The sequence below is a fragment of the Oryctolagus cuniculus genome, chromosome 16, assembly GCF_964237555.1.
Source record: "Oryctolagus cuniculus chromosome 16, mOryCun1.1, whole genome shotgun sequence".
Lineage (NCBI taxonomy): Eukaryota > Metazoa > Chordata > Mammalia > Lagomorpha > Leporidae > Oryctolagus > Oryctolagus cuniculus.
In genome coordinates, this window is record NC_091447.1 from 59,378,666 (window position 1) to 59,392,271 (window position 13,606).

Consider the following 13,606-nt stretch of genomic DNA (forward strand, 5'->3'; position numbering starts at 1 on the left):
AGCAGCTTCCGCCGGGCTTCGGCCCCGCCCCCAGCCCCCGCGTCCTGCTGCCCCGCGCCGGCCCCCGCTGCAGCAGTGTCTGCCTTCCGGAGCGCGGGCACCCCGGGCCCGGCGCCACGAATCCCGACCGCTGCGGGTGCGGGCGGGGAGCCGGTTGCTAGGCGACGCGGCGCGTGGGGGCGGGATGACGCGTGCGTGGGGGCGGGGTTGCAGCCCGGCTGGCGGGCGGTGCGGGAGACAGAAGCGGGAGCGCGGAGCCGGCGGCTGCGTCCCAAGGTCGCGGGCCCGCGGAGGCGCGGCCCGGGGAGGCGATGCCGCCAGCCGGTGCCGCGTAGCCCGCCTCGGCGCCCGCGGAGATGCCGCAGGTGAGCGGGCCGGCGCCGGGAGGGCCGCGGGCAGGGCGGGCGGGAGATGGGCAGCGGCTGGAGGCCGGCGTGGCGGCTTCGCGCGAGGGGCGCCCCCGTCCGTAAAAAACCCGACAAGCAGGAAGATAGAGGAGGAAACGCGAGGCCCTCCAGCGCCCTCTGCATTTATTGGGGAGGCAGGGCGAGGGAGACGAGCTCGCTCCCCGAAGGCCCACGGCCGGGCCGGGCCGCCCCAGCGCTGCTTCCAGAACGCTGCAGCGCCCCTCCCAGCCTCCGGCCACGGCGCGCCCGCTGTCCTGGACGTGCCCCGTGGGTGAAGCCCACGCGTGGCCTCTGCCCGTTTCTCTCCCGGGCTGAGACGTCCTCGGGGCGCTCAGCGAGCGTCAGAGCTTCGCCCCTGCTGGGCGCCCCGCGCTGTGGGCGTCCACGTCCCGCGCGTGGAGAGCGTGGCCTGTCCGGCCGCCTGCATGCCTTGCTGGGCGCTGGGATCCCATGGCCGTGAGCCGCCCCCCAAAGGGGAGGAGGTTTGCGAATTTCGCCAGCCCGGGCGCTGGGCGAGCAGCCCACGTGTGCACAACGGCCGTCCCAAAGAGCGCGCGCGGCCCCCTCGCAGTCCCCCCGCCCCGGGCGCGGGCACCCGCCGCTCCCGCCGGCTGCCCCCGTGGGCGCAGGTTGGAGACCCCCGGCTGCTCCACTTCCGGTCCGGCTCCCTGCAGCTGGCCCAAGCGCCTGGGCCCCTGCACCCACGTGGGAGACCCGGAGGACGCTCCTGGCCCAGTGCTGTCCGCTGCGGCCATCTGGGGAGTGAACCAGTGGATGGACGGTCTCTATGTAACTGCCTTTCAGATAATTTTTTTAAAAAGTCCGCAAAGTAGAATAAAAGATGAATGGGGGGGGGGGCGACAAGACTGGGTGTCGGACCCAGGGAGGCCAGCAGTGTCCACTGTCACACGCCACGGAGCCCCCAGGGCGCCAGAAAAGGCCGCAAACTTCCAAGAGGCGGGCGGGGAAGCGGGCCCAGGGCCCAGGTCACGCACACAGGGAGGGCAGGGAGGGCCTCGCGTGCCCAAAAACGGGCCCGTGCACAGCCGGGGGGGGGGGGTCGGGGGCGGAGCCGCAGACGCCTGAAACCCTGGCGATTACCAACTCCCGGGAGCCGAGAGGACCGAGCCGGAGATGCGGAGGTCGGGAAGACAAGGGGCTCGCCGCTGGGGGGGCTTCCAAACGCTGATGGGCGTGCAGCTCTGCCCGCCCCACCTGCGGGTCCCGTGCCCGGGGACGCAGCCCTGGAGCAGGGGCTCGGAGCTCGCCCTGACGGACGCCTGTCACCTGCCCCTCGCCTCGGTGCCGGCGGGCCATGGGCCAGGCCCCGCGGTCGGAGGCTGTGCGGCTCCGGCTGGTGCCTGGAGGGTGATGGCCGTGACCCCGGGGGTGTGGGGGAGGGGGGCGCGGGGGCCGTGATGTGTGCGGGGGTGGGGGCTCAGGCAGCCTCCATCCGGTGGCGGGGCGGGCACTGGCTGCATTTTTCCTGGAAGGAGCCCGCGGAGTCCCCTGGCAGGGGGCGGGGAGCTAAATTTAAAGACGTGGTAACTGGGGCAGTGGGGCCTGGCCGCCGGCCGCCGCCCGGCTCAGCCCCACCGCTGCCTGCCTGGAGCGCGCGCTGCGGACACGCTGTGCACCAGCCTCGTCCACGGCCTGCAGGGGACCCAGCCGGGAAGGCGGCGGCTGAGTGGCAGCCCCGCGGAGCGCACTGGGCAGAGGCCCTGGGGCAGCGGCCCGCCCACTGGCTTGGAGGAAGAGCTGCCCGGTGCTGCTGGCCTCACCATCTCCCCTGGGCTCTGGTCCCAGGGTGGCCATTGACTGGGTTCCACCCAGTGGGACGTGGAGAGAGGCGCACCTGTCGCTGCCCCTTCGCACTTCTCGTGGGCTGGAATGCAGATGGGACCGATGGAGCTCATTCAGGCGCCAAGAGGCCGCGTTCCTGGCCTCGCCCGACCGGTCGGCTTCTCCCTCTGCTGCCGACCCTCACCCCATTCCTCAAAGTGCCTGGGCCTCAGCCGTCGGGGTTCCGGGGTGGGAGGTGGCCCCTGCGTCCTGCGGGATTCGCGAGAACCTGGGTGATGCCAGTGGTGAGAACCAGAGGGGCGGGCGCAGGAGGGTGAGTGGCAGACGCTGGGGCCGCTGCACGTGGGGCACGGGGGAGGGAGGGCTACCGTCTCCTCCGTGTCCCCTGGCTGCTTGGCGAGGGGGCCTCCCTGCGAGGAAGGGGCCGGGGTGCGTGGCCGGCTCGCGCTGGGGGGCAGGGGAAACAGGAAGAGCCACCGAGTCGAGATTGCGAGAGGCCACGTCCTGGACGCCTCCTGTCCCCGGCCTGTGGCTGTGACCCCGAGAGGAGTCACGGTGCCCTGGGACGCCGGCCCCACGCCTGAGGCCCCTCTGCTCCTTCCCTGACTTCCTCCCGCGTCCGCGGGGTGCGGGGGGGGGGGACTGACACGGACCCCAGAGAGAACGTGGTGGCGTGGAGCGCGGGCCGCAGGGTGTGCTGGGGGCGGCCGGGGCCCTGGGCGCGTGCACGGTGGCGCTCGCACACATCGCCCCACCAGGGGGCCTGGGCGCTCAGAGCCCCCTGGTGCCCGCTGCGCTGTGCCCCACCCCAGCGCCTGCTGCCGTGAGCAAGGCGGCCCCTAGGGGGCGGGTTGGGGCGCGCACCCCGCTTGGGCAGCAGCGCCCTGCTGTGCGCACCCTGGGAGGCAGGGCGATGGCGCAGGTGCCCGGGCCCCTGCACCCACGGGGGAGACCCGGATGGAGTCCCCAGCTCCCGACTTCGGCCTGGCGCGGCCCTGGCTGTGGGGGCCCTCTGGGCGTGGCCCCGCCCTGCCTCTCATGTAAATTTAAGAGAATTTTATTTCTTCAATGGGCCGGACTGAAAAGGCTGGACTTGTTGGCCTTTCCGGACGGGCAGCTCGCCCCTCCACCCCGCGCGAGCGGGCGGCGCCTGCCGGACCCCCGCACGCGGCCCCCGCAGGAGGAGCCGGGGACCGCGGGGGCGGGGCGGGGAGGGGCCGGCGGTGCGCGCGCGCGCGCGCGCGAAGCGGACCGCAGTGCGGCCGGCGCTAGGACCCGCGGGGGCCTCCCGGGCGCCGCCCGCCACCACCCCCCTGCTCCCCGACCGGCTCTCCCCCCCAGCCCCAAAATGAGGAAACGGAGCGACTTGCTCCAAGTTGTGCAGCCCGGAGCGCCTCGGGGTGCGCTGCCGGCTCGCGGGGACCCGCCTGGGGCCGGGCGTGGGGCGCGGCCCGGGGGCGTCCCCTGAGCAGGTGAGCGCGGCGGCCGGGGAGGGGGCGGCGGACCTGGAGGCGGGCGGAGCGGCGTCCCGGGGACCCCGGCTCGCGGGGGCGCGCGCGGGGCCGGCGGCGGTCGGACGCGGGCTGGGCTGGGTGCAGGGGGCGCCGGCGTGCCCCGTGCGCCCACGTGGAGGGAGGGCCTCTTGCGTGCGGCCGAGACGCCCGTGCGCCTACCGCCCAGGTGTTCGAGAGCGGGGCGTGGCGGGGCGTGGCGGGGCGGGGGCCCCACAGGTGCGCGCGTTCCCGGTGCGCGCCCTCCTGGCACCGGTGGCCGGCCCCTGGCGCCCCCGAGCCGCTGGGTTTGCGTGGGTTCTTCCTGGGCACCGGGTGCCCAGCCACCTGTGGCGGTGGGGGGAGGGGGCGCGTCGCCGCCCAGCGCGGGCGCCCGGGGATGGGGTGGGGGTCACGGGGCCGCGCTGCACCCCGGGGTCAGACCTTCGCGGGAATGACCTTGACTCATCCGCCCCCGACTCACAGAAGAGGAAGCGCCGGGCCTGGGCCCGGCCACTGCTCCCTGGCCAGCAGCCTGCGCCGCCCTGGGTGCCACGGAGTCCCCTGGGGGATCGTGGCAGAGTGAGGTCACGGCCGTGACCCTGCCGGGGGTACAAGTCCCTCGCCTCCGGGCCGGGTGGGGTGTGTCTTGGGGTTCTGGACCCTGAGCGGCGGCCGGGGCGGCTGCACTCCCGACCCCAGAGCGCGGCTCTGTCCCGTGCCCACCCCGCTCCAGGTGAGCCCCCGTCTCCTGGCCTGGCCTCGCTGCCCGTCTCAGCCAGGATGCCCACGGTGAGTGCCCGGCCTCGTGCCCCCGGCCCCAGCCCACGCCATGCCCGGGGACGGGGGTGCGGGACCCGGCGGCGCCGTCCCCCCGCCCCCAGCTCCGGGGTCCCCTCGCTCCCGTCCTGACTCGGTTCTCTCTCGCCCCCCGCCCCGGGTTTGCGCCCGTCCCCCTGCCCGCGCGTCTCCCGGCGTCCCGCCCTGGCCAGAGGCGCTGGGCCCCCGGCACGCAGTGCATCACCAAGTGCGAGCACTCGCGGCCCAAGCCGGGGGAGCTGGCCTTCCGCAAGGGCGACGTGGTCACCATCCTGGAGGCCTGCGAGGTAAGCGCGTGCGCGGCGGCGGGGGCGCGCCGCCCGGACCCCGCCCACGCCCGCCTCCCGCCTCCCGCACAGAGCAAGAGCTGGTACCGCGCCAAGCACCACGCCAGCGGCCAGGAGGGGCTGCTGGCGGCCGGCGCGCTGCGCGAGCGCGAGGCCCTGTCCGCCGACCCCAGGCTCAGCCTCATGCCGTGAGTGGGGCGGGGCGGGGGCGGGGCGAGCCCGGCCGGCCCCGCCCCGCCCGCTCTGACCCCGCCCCGCCGCAGGTGGTTCCACGGGAAGATCTCGGGGCCCGAGGCCGTGCGGCAGCTGCAGCCGCCCGAGGACGGGCTGTTCCTGGTGCGCGAGTCGGCGCGGCACCCCGGGGACTACGTGCTGTGCGTGAGCTTCGGCCGTGACGTCATCCACTACCGCGTGCTGCACCGCGACGGCCGCCTCACCATCGACGAGAGCGCGTGCTTCTGCAACCTCATGGACATGGTGGAGGTGCGCGCCGGGCCCCGCCCCCGGGCCAGGCCCCGCCCACCCAGCAAGGCTCCTCCCCCGCGCGCCTTGCCCCGGACAGGCCCCGCCCCTACAGGCTCCGCCTCCCCGGCCAGGAGTCCTCCCCCGAAGGCCCCGCCCACGTCCCGCCTCCCCACACGCCCCGGTCCCGCCTCCCGCCCCAGCCGGGCTCCGCCCCGCCTCCTCTCCCCGTTCCCATGGAAACCGGCCACCTCGCAGCCCGGGCGCCCCGACCGCGCCCGCTCACGGCCGCGCGCCCCGCAGCACTACAGCCGGACCAAGGGCGCCATCTGCACGAAGCTCGGGAAACCCCGCCGGAAGCAGGGCACGAGGTCGGCCGAGGAGGAGCTGGCCAAGGGTAGGCCCGCGCGCCCCGGCCTTCCCCCCCCCCCAGCCTCGGGGTCCCCTCCCAGCGCGGCTCCCTCGGGGACCCCCCAAGTCCTCGCTCCCTGGAGGTCGCCTTAGCGCGCACCCTCCCTGGCCCGGCCCAGCCTCGGGGTCCCCTCCCAGCGCGGCTCCCTCGGGGACCCCCAAGTCCTCGCTCCCTGGAGGTCGCCTTAGCGCGCACCCTCCCTGGCCCGGCCCAGCCTCGGGGTCCCCTCCCAGCGCGGCTCCCTCGGGGACCCCCAAGTCCTCGCTCCCTGGAGGTCGCCTTAGCGCGCACCCTCCCTGGCCCGGCCCAGCCTCGGGGTCCCCTCCCAGCGCGGCTCCCTCGGGGACCCCCAAGTCCTCGCTCCCTGGAGGCCGCCTTAGCGCGCACCCGCCGCGGCCCGGCCCCCTCGCCAGCCCCGCCCGCGCGCTGCCCTCGGCGCCGCCGGGCGTTCGGTTCCCCTTCCCGGGAGTGCTCCTCCGTACACAACGGGCAGCCGCCTGCGAGCCCCGTTCCCGCTGCTGTGCTGGGCACCGGGAGTGGGGGTCTCTCCCCTCGGTCCTCTGGGGCCGGCGCGCGGCCTGGGGTCCTCCCTCGGTCTCTGGCCGGGCGGGGAGGGGCCTGGGGCGGCCCGCGACCCCCTGACGGGGCTCTGCCCACAGCCGGCTGGTTGCTGAACCTGCAGCACCTGACGCTGGGGGCGCAGATCGGAGAGGGGGAGTTCGGAGGTGAGGGGGTGCGGGGGGCGGGAGCCGGGGGGGGCGGCTGCGCGCTTCTCTGTCACTTGATAGGCGGAGATGGACGCTCCCGTCCGCCGCGTCGCCCCCAAGTGGCTGGAGCCGGGGCGGGGGCTCCGTCCGGGGCTCCCCGTGGGTGCAGGGGCTCAGGTGCCTCAGCGGGGAGCCGGCCGGGGCGCAGGGGCTGGGGGGGACCGGGCGCGTGCGGCTGACCCCGCCCGCCCCCAGCCGTCCTGCAGGGCGAGTACCTGGGGCAGAAGGTGGCCGTGAAGAACATCAGGTGTGACGTCACGGCCCAGGCCTTCCTGGAGGAGACGGCGGTGATGACGTGAGTGGCGGGGCGGGGGCGGCGCCCGGGGCGGGGGGCGGGCCCGGCGCCCTCACCCCGCCGCCCCCCCCAGGAAGATGAGACACCGGAACCTGGTGCGGCTCCTGGGCGTGATCCTGCACCAGGGGCTGTACCTCGTCATGGAGCACCTGAGCAAGGTGGGCGGGGCCCGGGCGGGGGGCGGGGCCGCGCCGGGCCGCCCGCTGACGCCCCCCCCCCCACGCAGGGCAACCTGGTGAACTTCCTGCGCACGCGCGGCCGCGCGCTCGTCAGCACGGCGCAGCTGCTGCAGTTCTCCCTGTGAGTGGGGCGGGCCGGGCCGGGCCGGGCAGGGCCGGGCCGGGCAGGGCAGCCTGGGGGGCGCGCGCCGCCTGACACCCGCGTGCCCCCGCAGCCACGTGGCCGAGGGCATGGAGTACCTGGAGGCCAAGCGGCTGGTGCACCGCGACCTGGCCGCGCGCAACGTGCTCGTGTCCGAGGACCTGGTGGCCAAGGTCAGCGACTTCGGCCTGGCCAAGGCCGAGAGGAAGGGGCTGGACTCGAGCCGGCTGCCGGTCAAGTGGACGGCGCCCGAGGCGCTCAGGCAGGGGGTGAGCCTCCCGCCGGGCCTGGGGTTTGGGGACCCCCGCTGCACACCTGCGGCGGGGGGCGGGGCTCAGAGGAAGGGAGACCCCGACCCCGCCTCACCCGGGCCCCCCCGCAGAGGTTCACCAGCAAGTCGGACGTGTGGAGCTTCGGGGTGCTGCTTTGGGAGGTGTTCTCGTACGGACGAGCTCCGTACCCCAAGATGGTGAGCGGGCTCGCGGGCGGGGCGGGGGCGCCGCTGGCCCGGCCCCCGCCCACACCGGCCTGTTCCCGCCCGCAGTCGCTGAAGGAGGTGTCGGAGGCCGTGGAGAAGGGGTACCGCATGGAGCCCCCCGAAGGCTGCCCGGGGCCCGTGCACGCGCTCATGGGCAGCTGCTGGGAGGCGGAGCCCGCGCGCCGGCCTCCCTTCCGCAAGCTGGTGGAGAAGCTGGCGCGCGAGCTGCGGGCCGCCCCCGCCCCCGCCCCCGCCGCCGGCGGGCAGGACCCCGGCCCCTCCGGCGCCCCGCGCAGCCAGGAGCCGTGACCTTTGCCCCCCGAGGACACAGGGCGGGGGGCGCGGAGTGGGCTGCGGGCCAGGCGCGGGCGCGGCAGCCCCCGGACACCCCAGGCTGTGACGCCGATAAACACCGACTGCGAGGACCCAGGGCGTGTGCGTCTCTTGGGGGCCGCCGCCCCCTGTGCCCGGCCACCCCCGGCCTGCTTTGCAGCCAGGCCTCCCACCCTCCCCCAACCCTGGGCGGCCATCAGTGGGCTGCGCCCCCAGCCACCGCCTGCCGGGCCTCGAGGTCCCAGCCGCCCCGGTCCCCGCCCCTCAGCCAGGAGGGACCCCCAGGAGCCCTGGTCCTGTCCGCGAGGTGGCCGCGGGGCACAAGGACCCCGCCGTGGGACCCTGGGACGGGATCCCCGCTGGGGGTCTTGGGAGAGCAGCCGCCCCGAGTCTAAGGCTCCCCGCCCCACGCCCGGGACGCCCGGGTGCCACGGCAACCTCAAGTCCTCGACCCAGGGAGGGGGCGCTGGGGGGCTCCATGCCACCTGACCCCCGCGGGCCAGGCTCCCTGTGAGAGCTCACCCCACACCACCGGGGTCCCCTGACCCCGCCAGCCCAGGCCTTCCGCCCTGTGCGGGAGCTGAGGACCAAAACCCCAACCCGGGAAGACCCCCTCGACAGTGAGGGGACCAGGGGACGTCCGGGGGAGGGAGGGAGGCACCTCCACTCGCCACCCCCACCTCTCACCCACCCCACCCCCCTTCCGGGAGCACCCATGGGTGACAGGCCCTTCGGGGCTTGGGCACCCCCCAGCCTGTGCTGTCAGTTTGGGGGCGACCCCCCCCCCGTGGGCAAATCCAGGCCAGAGCTCAGGGACCCAGCAGGCAGAGCCGGACCTCTGGGAGGTGCTGGCTGCCCACCCTGCGGGCCCTGGGGCGCCCACCGCAGAGGTCCCGGCAGGTGCCCCCCACCCCGGGCCTTGTCCGGCAAACGGGCGCGGGCGGGCTGCGTCCGCTGGATGCTGCAGGGTGGGACGCCCGCATCCCACACCCGAGGGCCTGGGGTCGAGCCCCGGGCGGCCTCAGCTCCCCGCGCATGCGCACCCCAGCAGCCGGCGGTTACTGTTCCGTGCACCCACGCGGGAGACCCGGATGGAGCTCCCGGCTTTGCCTGGCCCAGCCCTGGCTGCTGTGGGCGTTTGAGGCATGAACCAGCAGGCGGACAACCTCTTCCCGCGGCCGCCTTTCCAATAAAGGATTTTAATAGAAAATGAAAACAGTCGGCAGGCAGCGCCCCAGCAGGACGGAGGAGCCCCCGCCCCTAATCCGCCTAAGCGGACCGGCGCCCGAGCCGCCCCCGCGGCAGTCAGCCGGCGCTGCCCTGCCCGGCCCTTGGCCGCCCGCGTGTGCGCCGCCCCCCGCCGGGCTGGCACTCCAGAAGGATCTCGCCCACCAGGCCTGGGTCTCCCTCCCTCAGCTCCGGCCGCTGGGGAGTGACCCAGCGGATGGAGGACCGCCCCCCCCCCCTGCCTTTCAAATAAATGGATATTGGAAACAAAGCTCTGTGTGCGAGGCCGGCGAGGCCGCCGAGGCCGCCGTGTCCCCAGCAGCGCGGCCGGTCCCGCCCTCGGCTCAGGCCAGCCGGCGCCCGCGGGGAGGGGCGCTAATCCCGGGCGCCCCGCCCGCTGGCCTGCGTGAGCCGGGGCCGGGGCCGGGGCCGTGGGTGGCGAGCCCCGGGCACAGGTGAGCCTCCTGCGGCCCGGGTGGGGGTGGGGCACTCCTGGGCACAGGGGCAGAGACCCGGGGCGGCGGGGAGCCAAGGACAGCAGGCAGAGGCGGGCCTGGCCAGAGGGACCAGGCGGACGCCGCGGGGAAGGGGCTCCCCGGGCCCCTCCGGCTGCCCACCCGCCAGGCGGGGCGCCATGTTCCTGAGCGCGGGGGAGGGGCCGGCGCCCGAGGCGGGGCCGGGCGAGGAAGCCCCCCGGAAGCGGCGCCGGAGCGCACGACCTTCACCACGCACCAGCTGCACCAGCTGGAGCGGGCCTTCGAGGCCTCGCACTACCCCGACGTGTGCAGCCGCGAGGAGCTGGCGGCCGAGGTGCACCTGCCCGAGGTGCGTGTGCAGGTGAGGCCGGCCCCGCCCCGACGCCCGGGGCAGGGAGGAGGTACGCGCAGACACCGACGCCCGCCTCGGGCTTCTGGAGACCCGGGCCTGAGGCTGGGGCTCCCGGCCAAGTTTGGGTGCGGCGACGGGGTGGGGGGGACGGATGGGGGCCGCGGGGCCGCGGGTGAGCAGCTGGCCTGAGAGTGAGCAGCGGGGGGGGGCCCTCTGGGGCGGGTCTGCCGGGGTCCCCAGGGCCGGTGGAGTGGCGAGGCGGGGGCCGCGCTCTCAGCAGCCCCTTGCCACCCCCCCAGGTGTGGCTCCAGAACCGCCGAACCAAGTGGTACCGCCAAGAGCGCCTGGAGTCCGGCTCCGGAGCCGTGGCAGCCCCGAGGCCCCAGCACGGCAGTTCGCCCGGCCCCCCGCCGCACTGCTGCCCTCCGAGCCCTGGCTGGGTCCCGCGCCCGCGGCCATGCCGGGGCTGCCCCGCCTGCTGGGCCCCGGCCTGGGGCTGCAGGTGCCGCTGGGGGCGCACGCCCTGGGGCCAGGCCTGGTGGACGGCTTCGCGCTGGAGGAGGCGTCCCTGAGGCTGCTGGCCAAGGAGCACGCGCAGGCGCTGGACAGGGCCTGGCCGCCGGCCTGAAGCGGGCGCCCCGGGGACAGCAGCCGTAGGCAAGCCCTCCCCCACCCCGGCAGAGGGGACCCAAGCGGTGGGCTCCTGCCGTGGCCGGGACCCCGGACCCCTCTGCTTCTCGCCCCCGCTCAGGGCCGCCCCCCATGTGCCCGCCCCAGCCCAGCCCTCGGGCAGCTGTGTGCGGCGGGCTCGCTCCCTAGCGGAGAAACAGGCCAGGGCCGGCGCGCGGCGGTCGCAGGCGGCCAGACGCGGTAATCGGCGCCGCCTCCCCAAGAGGAGGACGCGGCCGCGGGGGTCTCATCTGCCAGGGCCACCTGCGCTTGGCCCCGCCCCCCGCCAGGGGACCGCCTCCCGGGGGCTCCAGGCCCTCAGGACCCCGCCCCCGCCCCACGTCCCCGACTGGAGGGGCTCAGGTCTCGGCGAGGGGCGGGTCTGGGGCGCCCCTGACACAGCGGGGGCACCTGAGGCCGGGCGCGGGGGCGGGCTCTGCACGTGGCCGTCACGCCCCACCCGGGAGGAGGAAGGATCCGGAAACAGCTGGAGAGAGCCAGCCCGGCCCGGCCCCCAGCCCTGGGACCCCCGTTCGCCCGAAAGGCCCGGTGGCGCCCAGGGGAGCGCGGACAGCACCCACGGCGCGGAGCTCAGCGTCCAGCGGCTTTACTGGGCCGGCGCCCCCACACAGAGCCGGGACACGCCCCCCGCGCAGCCCCGCCCCGCGGAGCCCCGCCCTACAGCGTCTTCCTCCTGCTCAGCCGGTTGTGGCGCCAGATGTTCTGTTTCCGCAGCAGCCGCCAGTAGGCGCGGGTCTCGGGGTCCAGCTCCTCCAGCCGCCAGGGGGCGCCCAGGTGCATCTCGAAGAGCCTGGGGGCGGGGTCAGGCAGGGGGCGGGGGTCAGCCTGGGGGAAGGCAGGGGCAGCCTGGGGGCGGGGTCAGGCTGGAGGCGGGGCCAGGCTCAGCCTGGGGGCGGGGTCAGGCTAGGGGGCAGGGCCAGGCTCAGCCTGGGGGCGGGGTCAGGCTGGAGGCGGGGCCAGGCTCAGTCTGGATGCGGGGTCAGGGCCAGGGTGGGTGCGGGGTCAGCCCGGGGTGGGGGGCGCGGGCAGGGGGCAGCCCGCCCCGGGCGCGGCCCTGAGCTGGGGGAGGGTCGGCCCCGCGGGGGACACTCAATAAACGCGCAATGAACGCTTGCACAGCGAACACTGGCAACACTGGCGCCGGGCACTCACCACGCGGGGTACTCGGCATCCGGCCTCAGGGCCACGTCTGCGCCCTCCTTGTAGATGTTGACGCCCATGGCGTGCGTGCAGAGCCGCTCGGGGTCGGTGCACACCTCGGGGTCCCGCAGGGCCTCGCCCGCCGCGCCGCCTTTGCCCGCCTTGGTGACTGCGGAGGGGGCGGGCGGATCAGCGCCGGCGGGGCCAGCGGTCACCTCCCGGCCCGCCCCGCCTCCCTCCCCGGCCCGCACCTGTCCCGCGGTCACCTCCCGGACCCGCGCCGCCTCCCTCCCCGGCCCGCACCTGTCCCGCGGACACCTCCCGGACCCGCCCCGCCTCCCTCCCCGGCCCGCACCTGTCCCGCGGTCACCTCCCGGACCCGCGCCGCCTCCCTGCCCGCCCCGCACCTGTCCCGCGGACACCTCCCGGTCCCGCCCCGCCTCCCTCCCCGGCCCGCACCTGTCCCGCGGACACCTCCCGGACCCGCGCCGCCTCCCTCCCCGGCCCGCACCTGTCCCGCGGACACCTCCCGGACCCGCGCCGCCTCCCTCCCCGGCCCGCACCTGTCCCGCGGTCACCTCCCGGACCCGCGCCGCCTCCCTGCCCGCCCCGCACCTGTCCCGCGGACACCTCCCGGGCCCGCCCCGCCTCCCTCCCCGGCCCGCACCTGTCCCGCGGACACCTCCCGGACCCGCGCCGCCTCCCTCCCCGGCCCGCACCTGTCCCGCGGACACCTCCCGGACCCGCGCCGCCTCCCTCCCCGGCCCGCACCTGTCCCGCGGACACCTCCCGGGCCCGCCCCGCCTTCCTCCCCGCCCCGCACCTGTCCCGCGGACACCTCCCGGACCCGCGCCGCCTCCCTCCCCGGCCCGCACCTGTCCCGCGGACACCTCCCGGGCCCGCCCCGCCTTCCTCCCCGCCCCGCACCTGTCCCGCGGACACCTCCCGGGCCCGCCCCGCCTCCCTCCCCGCCCCGCACCTGTCCCGCGGATACCTCCCGGGCCCGCGCCGCCTCCCTCCCCGGCCCGCACCTGTCCCGCGGACACCTCCCGGGCCCGGCCCGCACCTGTCCCGCGGACACCTCCCGGACCCGCGCCGCCCGCCCCCGGGCCAGCGGTCACCTCCCCGCCCCGCACCTCTGGAGGGATTTTTCCTACTTAAATGATTTTTAAATTAGTTTATTTGAAAGCGACAGGAAGAGCGGCCACGCCCCCAGGTGCCCTCGGCCATCAGCACCGGGCGCTCCATCCGGGTCCTCCGGATGCGCATGCGCGCTGACGCCAAGGTGCCCCGTCGCACGCCACGCCCAAAGTCCGCACACGTGACCTCGAGCACTCCCTTCAGAGCGGACCCCTCCCGCAGCGGCCACCGCGTCCCCTCAGCCTCGGCGCTCCGGCGGGCCGCGTCCAGCCACCTCCTCGTAACCTCGCTTCACCCAGAACTTCCGGCGGCGAACTCGCCGCGCTCCCCCCATACTGCGCCTGCGCGGTCACGCACTGCCGGTGACGCCTGCGCACTGCGTCCAACCGCTCCCTCAGGAGGCCGACGCCGGCGCTCCGAGCGGCGCCTCGCACTGCGCCTGCGCAGGGGCCCCGCCTCTGCCTCCCAGGCCCCACCTCCTCAGCCGGCGCCTGCGCACTACCCATCTCCCCGTGTGCGCACCGGCCCCATTTCGGTCCCGGTTTACTCCGGCTCACCTGGTTTCTTGGCATAACCCCGGACCACGAGTTTTTCAGGGGCGACGGGACCTGGGAGCGCTCGCACTCCCCAGCAGGCCCAGGTCCGGGTAGCCCCGAACAGGCTTCTGGCCGCCATGACGTATGCCGAGTGCTTGCCCGTGCGCGTTT

General features: G+C 76.1%; 3 protein-coding genes across 7 annotated transcripts; 2 read left to right on the forward strand and 1 right to left on the reverse strand.

Moving 5' to 3' along the window:
• The first annotated feature begins 212 nt into the window (after positions 1 to 212).
• MATK (megakaryocyte-associated tyrosine kinase) lies at positions 213 to 7,966 on the forward strand. 5 transcript variants are annotated; one of them, XM_051829011.2, is made up of 13 exons: positions 213 to 365; positions 4,437 to 4,492; positions 4,693 to 4,806; positions 4,879 to 4,994; positions 5,070 to 5,289; positions 5,572 to 5,665; positions 6,340 to 6,405; positions 6,643 to 6,742; positions 6,816 to 6,900; positions 6,969 to 7,042; positions 7,137 to 7,332; positions 7,446 to 7,532; positions 7,608 to 7,966. In XM_051829011.2, the coding sequence occupies exons 2-13, from the start codon at positions 4,484 to 4,486 to the stop codon at positions 7,848 to 7,850; spliced, it is 1,404 nt and encodes a 467-aa protein (XP_051684971.2). In that variant the 5' UTR covers positions 213 to 365; positions 4,437 to 4,483; the 3' UTR covers positions 7,851 to 7,966. The 5 variants fall into 5 exon arrangements, with proteins under 5 accessions (XP_051684971.2, XP_051684970.2, XP_051684972.2 ...); XM_051829010.2 differs by having other exon boundaries at positions 4,693 to 4,994; XM_051829012.2 differs by lacking the exon at positions 4,693 to 4,806 and having other exon boundaries at positions 214 to 365.
• A 1,566-nt stretch (positions 7,967 to 9,532) lies between these two features.
• RAX2 (retina and anterior neural fold homeobox 2) lies at positions 9,533 to 10,958 on the forward strand. Its single transcript, XM_051829018.2, is given in 4 exon segments — positions 9,533 to 9,808; positions 9,811 to 9,938; positions 10,229 to 10,298; positions 10,301 to 10,958. Coding segments are annotated over 4 exon segments (528 nt in total). The 5' UTR covers positions 9,533 to 9,735; the 3' UTR covers positions 10,558 to 10,958.
• Positions 10,959 to 11,189: 231 nt separating this feature from the next.
• Positions 11,190 to 13,591, reverse strand: MRPL54 (mitochondrial ribosomal protein L54). The gene is made up of 3 exons (XM_051829017.2): positions 13,457 to 13,591; positions 11,772 to 11,928; positions 11,190 to 11,409 (listed from the first exon to the last, which is right to left on the reverse strand). Exons 1-3 carry the CDS (start codon positions 13,572 to 13,574, stop codon positions 11,277 to 11,279), a joined length of 408 nt encoding a protein of 135 aa, XP_051684977.2. The 5' UTR covers positions 13,575 to 13,591; the 3' UTR covers positions 11,190 to 11,276.
• Between the last annotated feature and the right edge of the window lie 15 nt (positions 13,592 to 13,606).

Bases quoted from the DNA above. Each gene is read 5' to 3' on its own strand.
- MRPL54 (XM_051829017.2), bottom strand. From the start codon at position 13,574: ATGGCGGCCAGAAGCCTGTTCGGGGCTACCCGGACCTGGGCCTGCTGG. The intron at 11,929-13,456 runs GTGAGCCGGAGT...CCCCCTCCGCAG, and splicing joins GGGTTATGCCAAGAAACCAG to TCACCAAGGCGGGCAAAGGC. The intron at 11,410-11,771 runs GTGAGTGCCCGG...CCCCGCCCCCAG, and splicing joins GATGCCGAGTACCCCGCGTG to GCTCTTCGAGATGCACCTGG.
- MATK (XM_051829010.2), top strand. The intron at 5,666-6,339 runs GTAGGCCCGCGC...CTCTGCCCACAG, and splicing joins CGAGGAGGAGCTGGCCAAGG to CCGGCTGGTTGCTGAACCTG. The intron at 7,333-7,445 runs GTGAGCCTCCCG...GCCCCCCCGCAG, and splicing joins CCGAGGCGCTCAGGCAGGGG to AGGTTCACCAGCAAGTCGGA.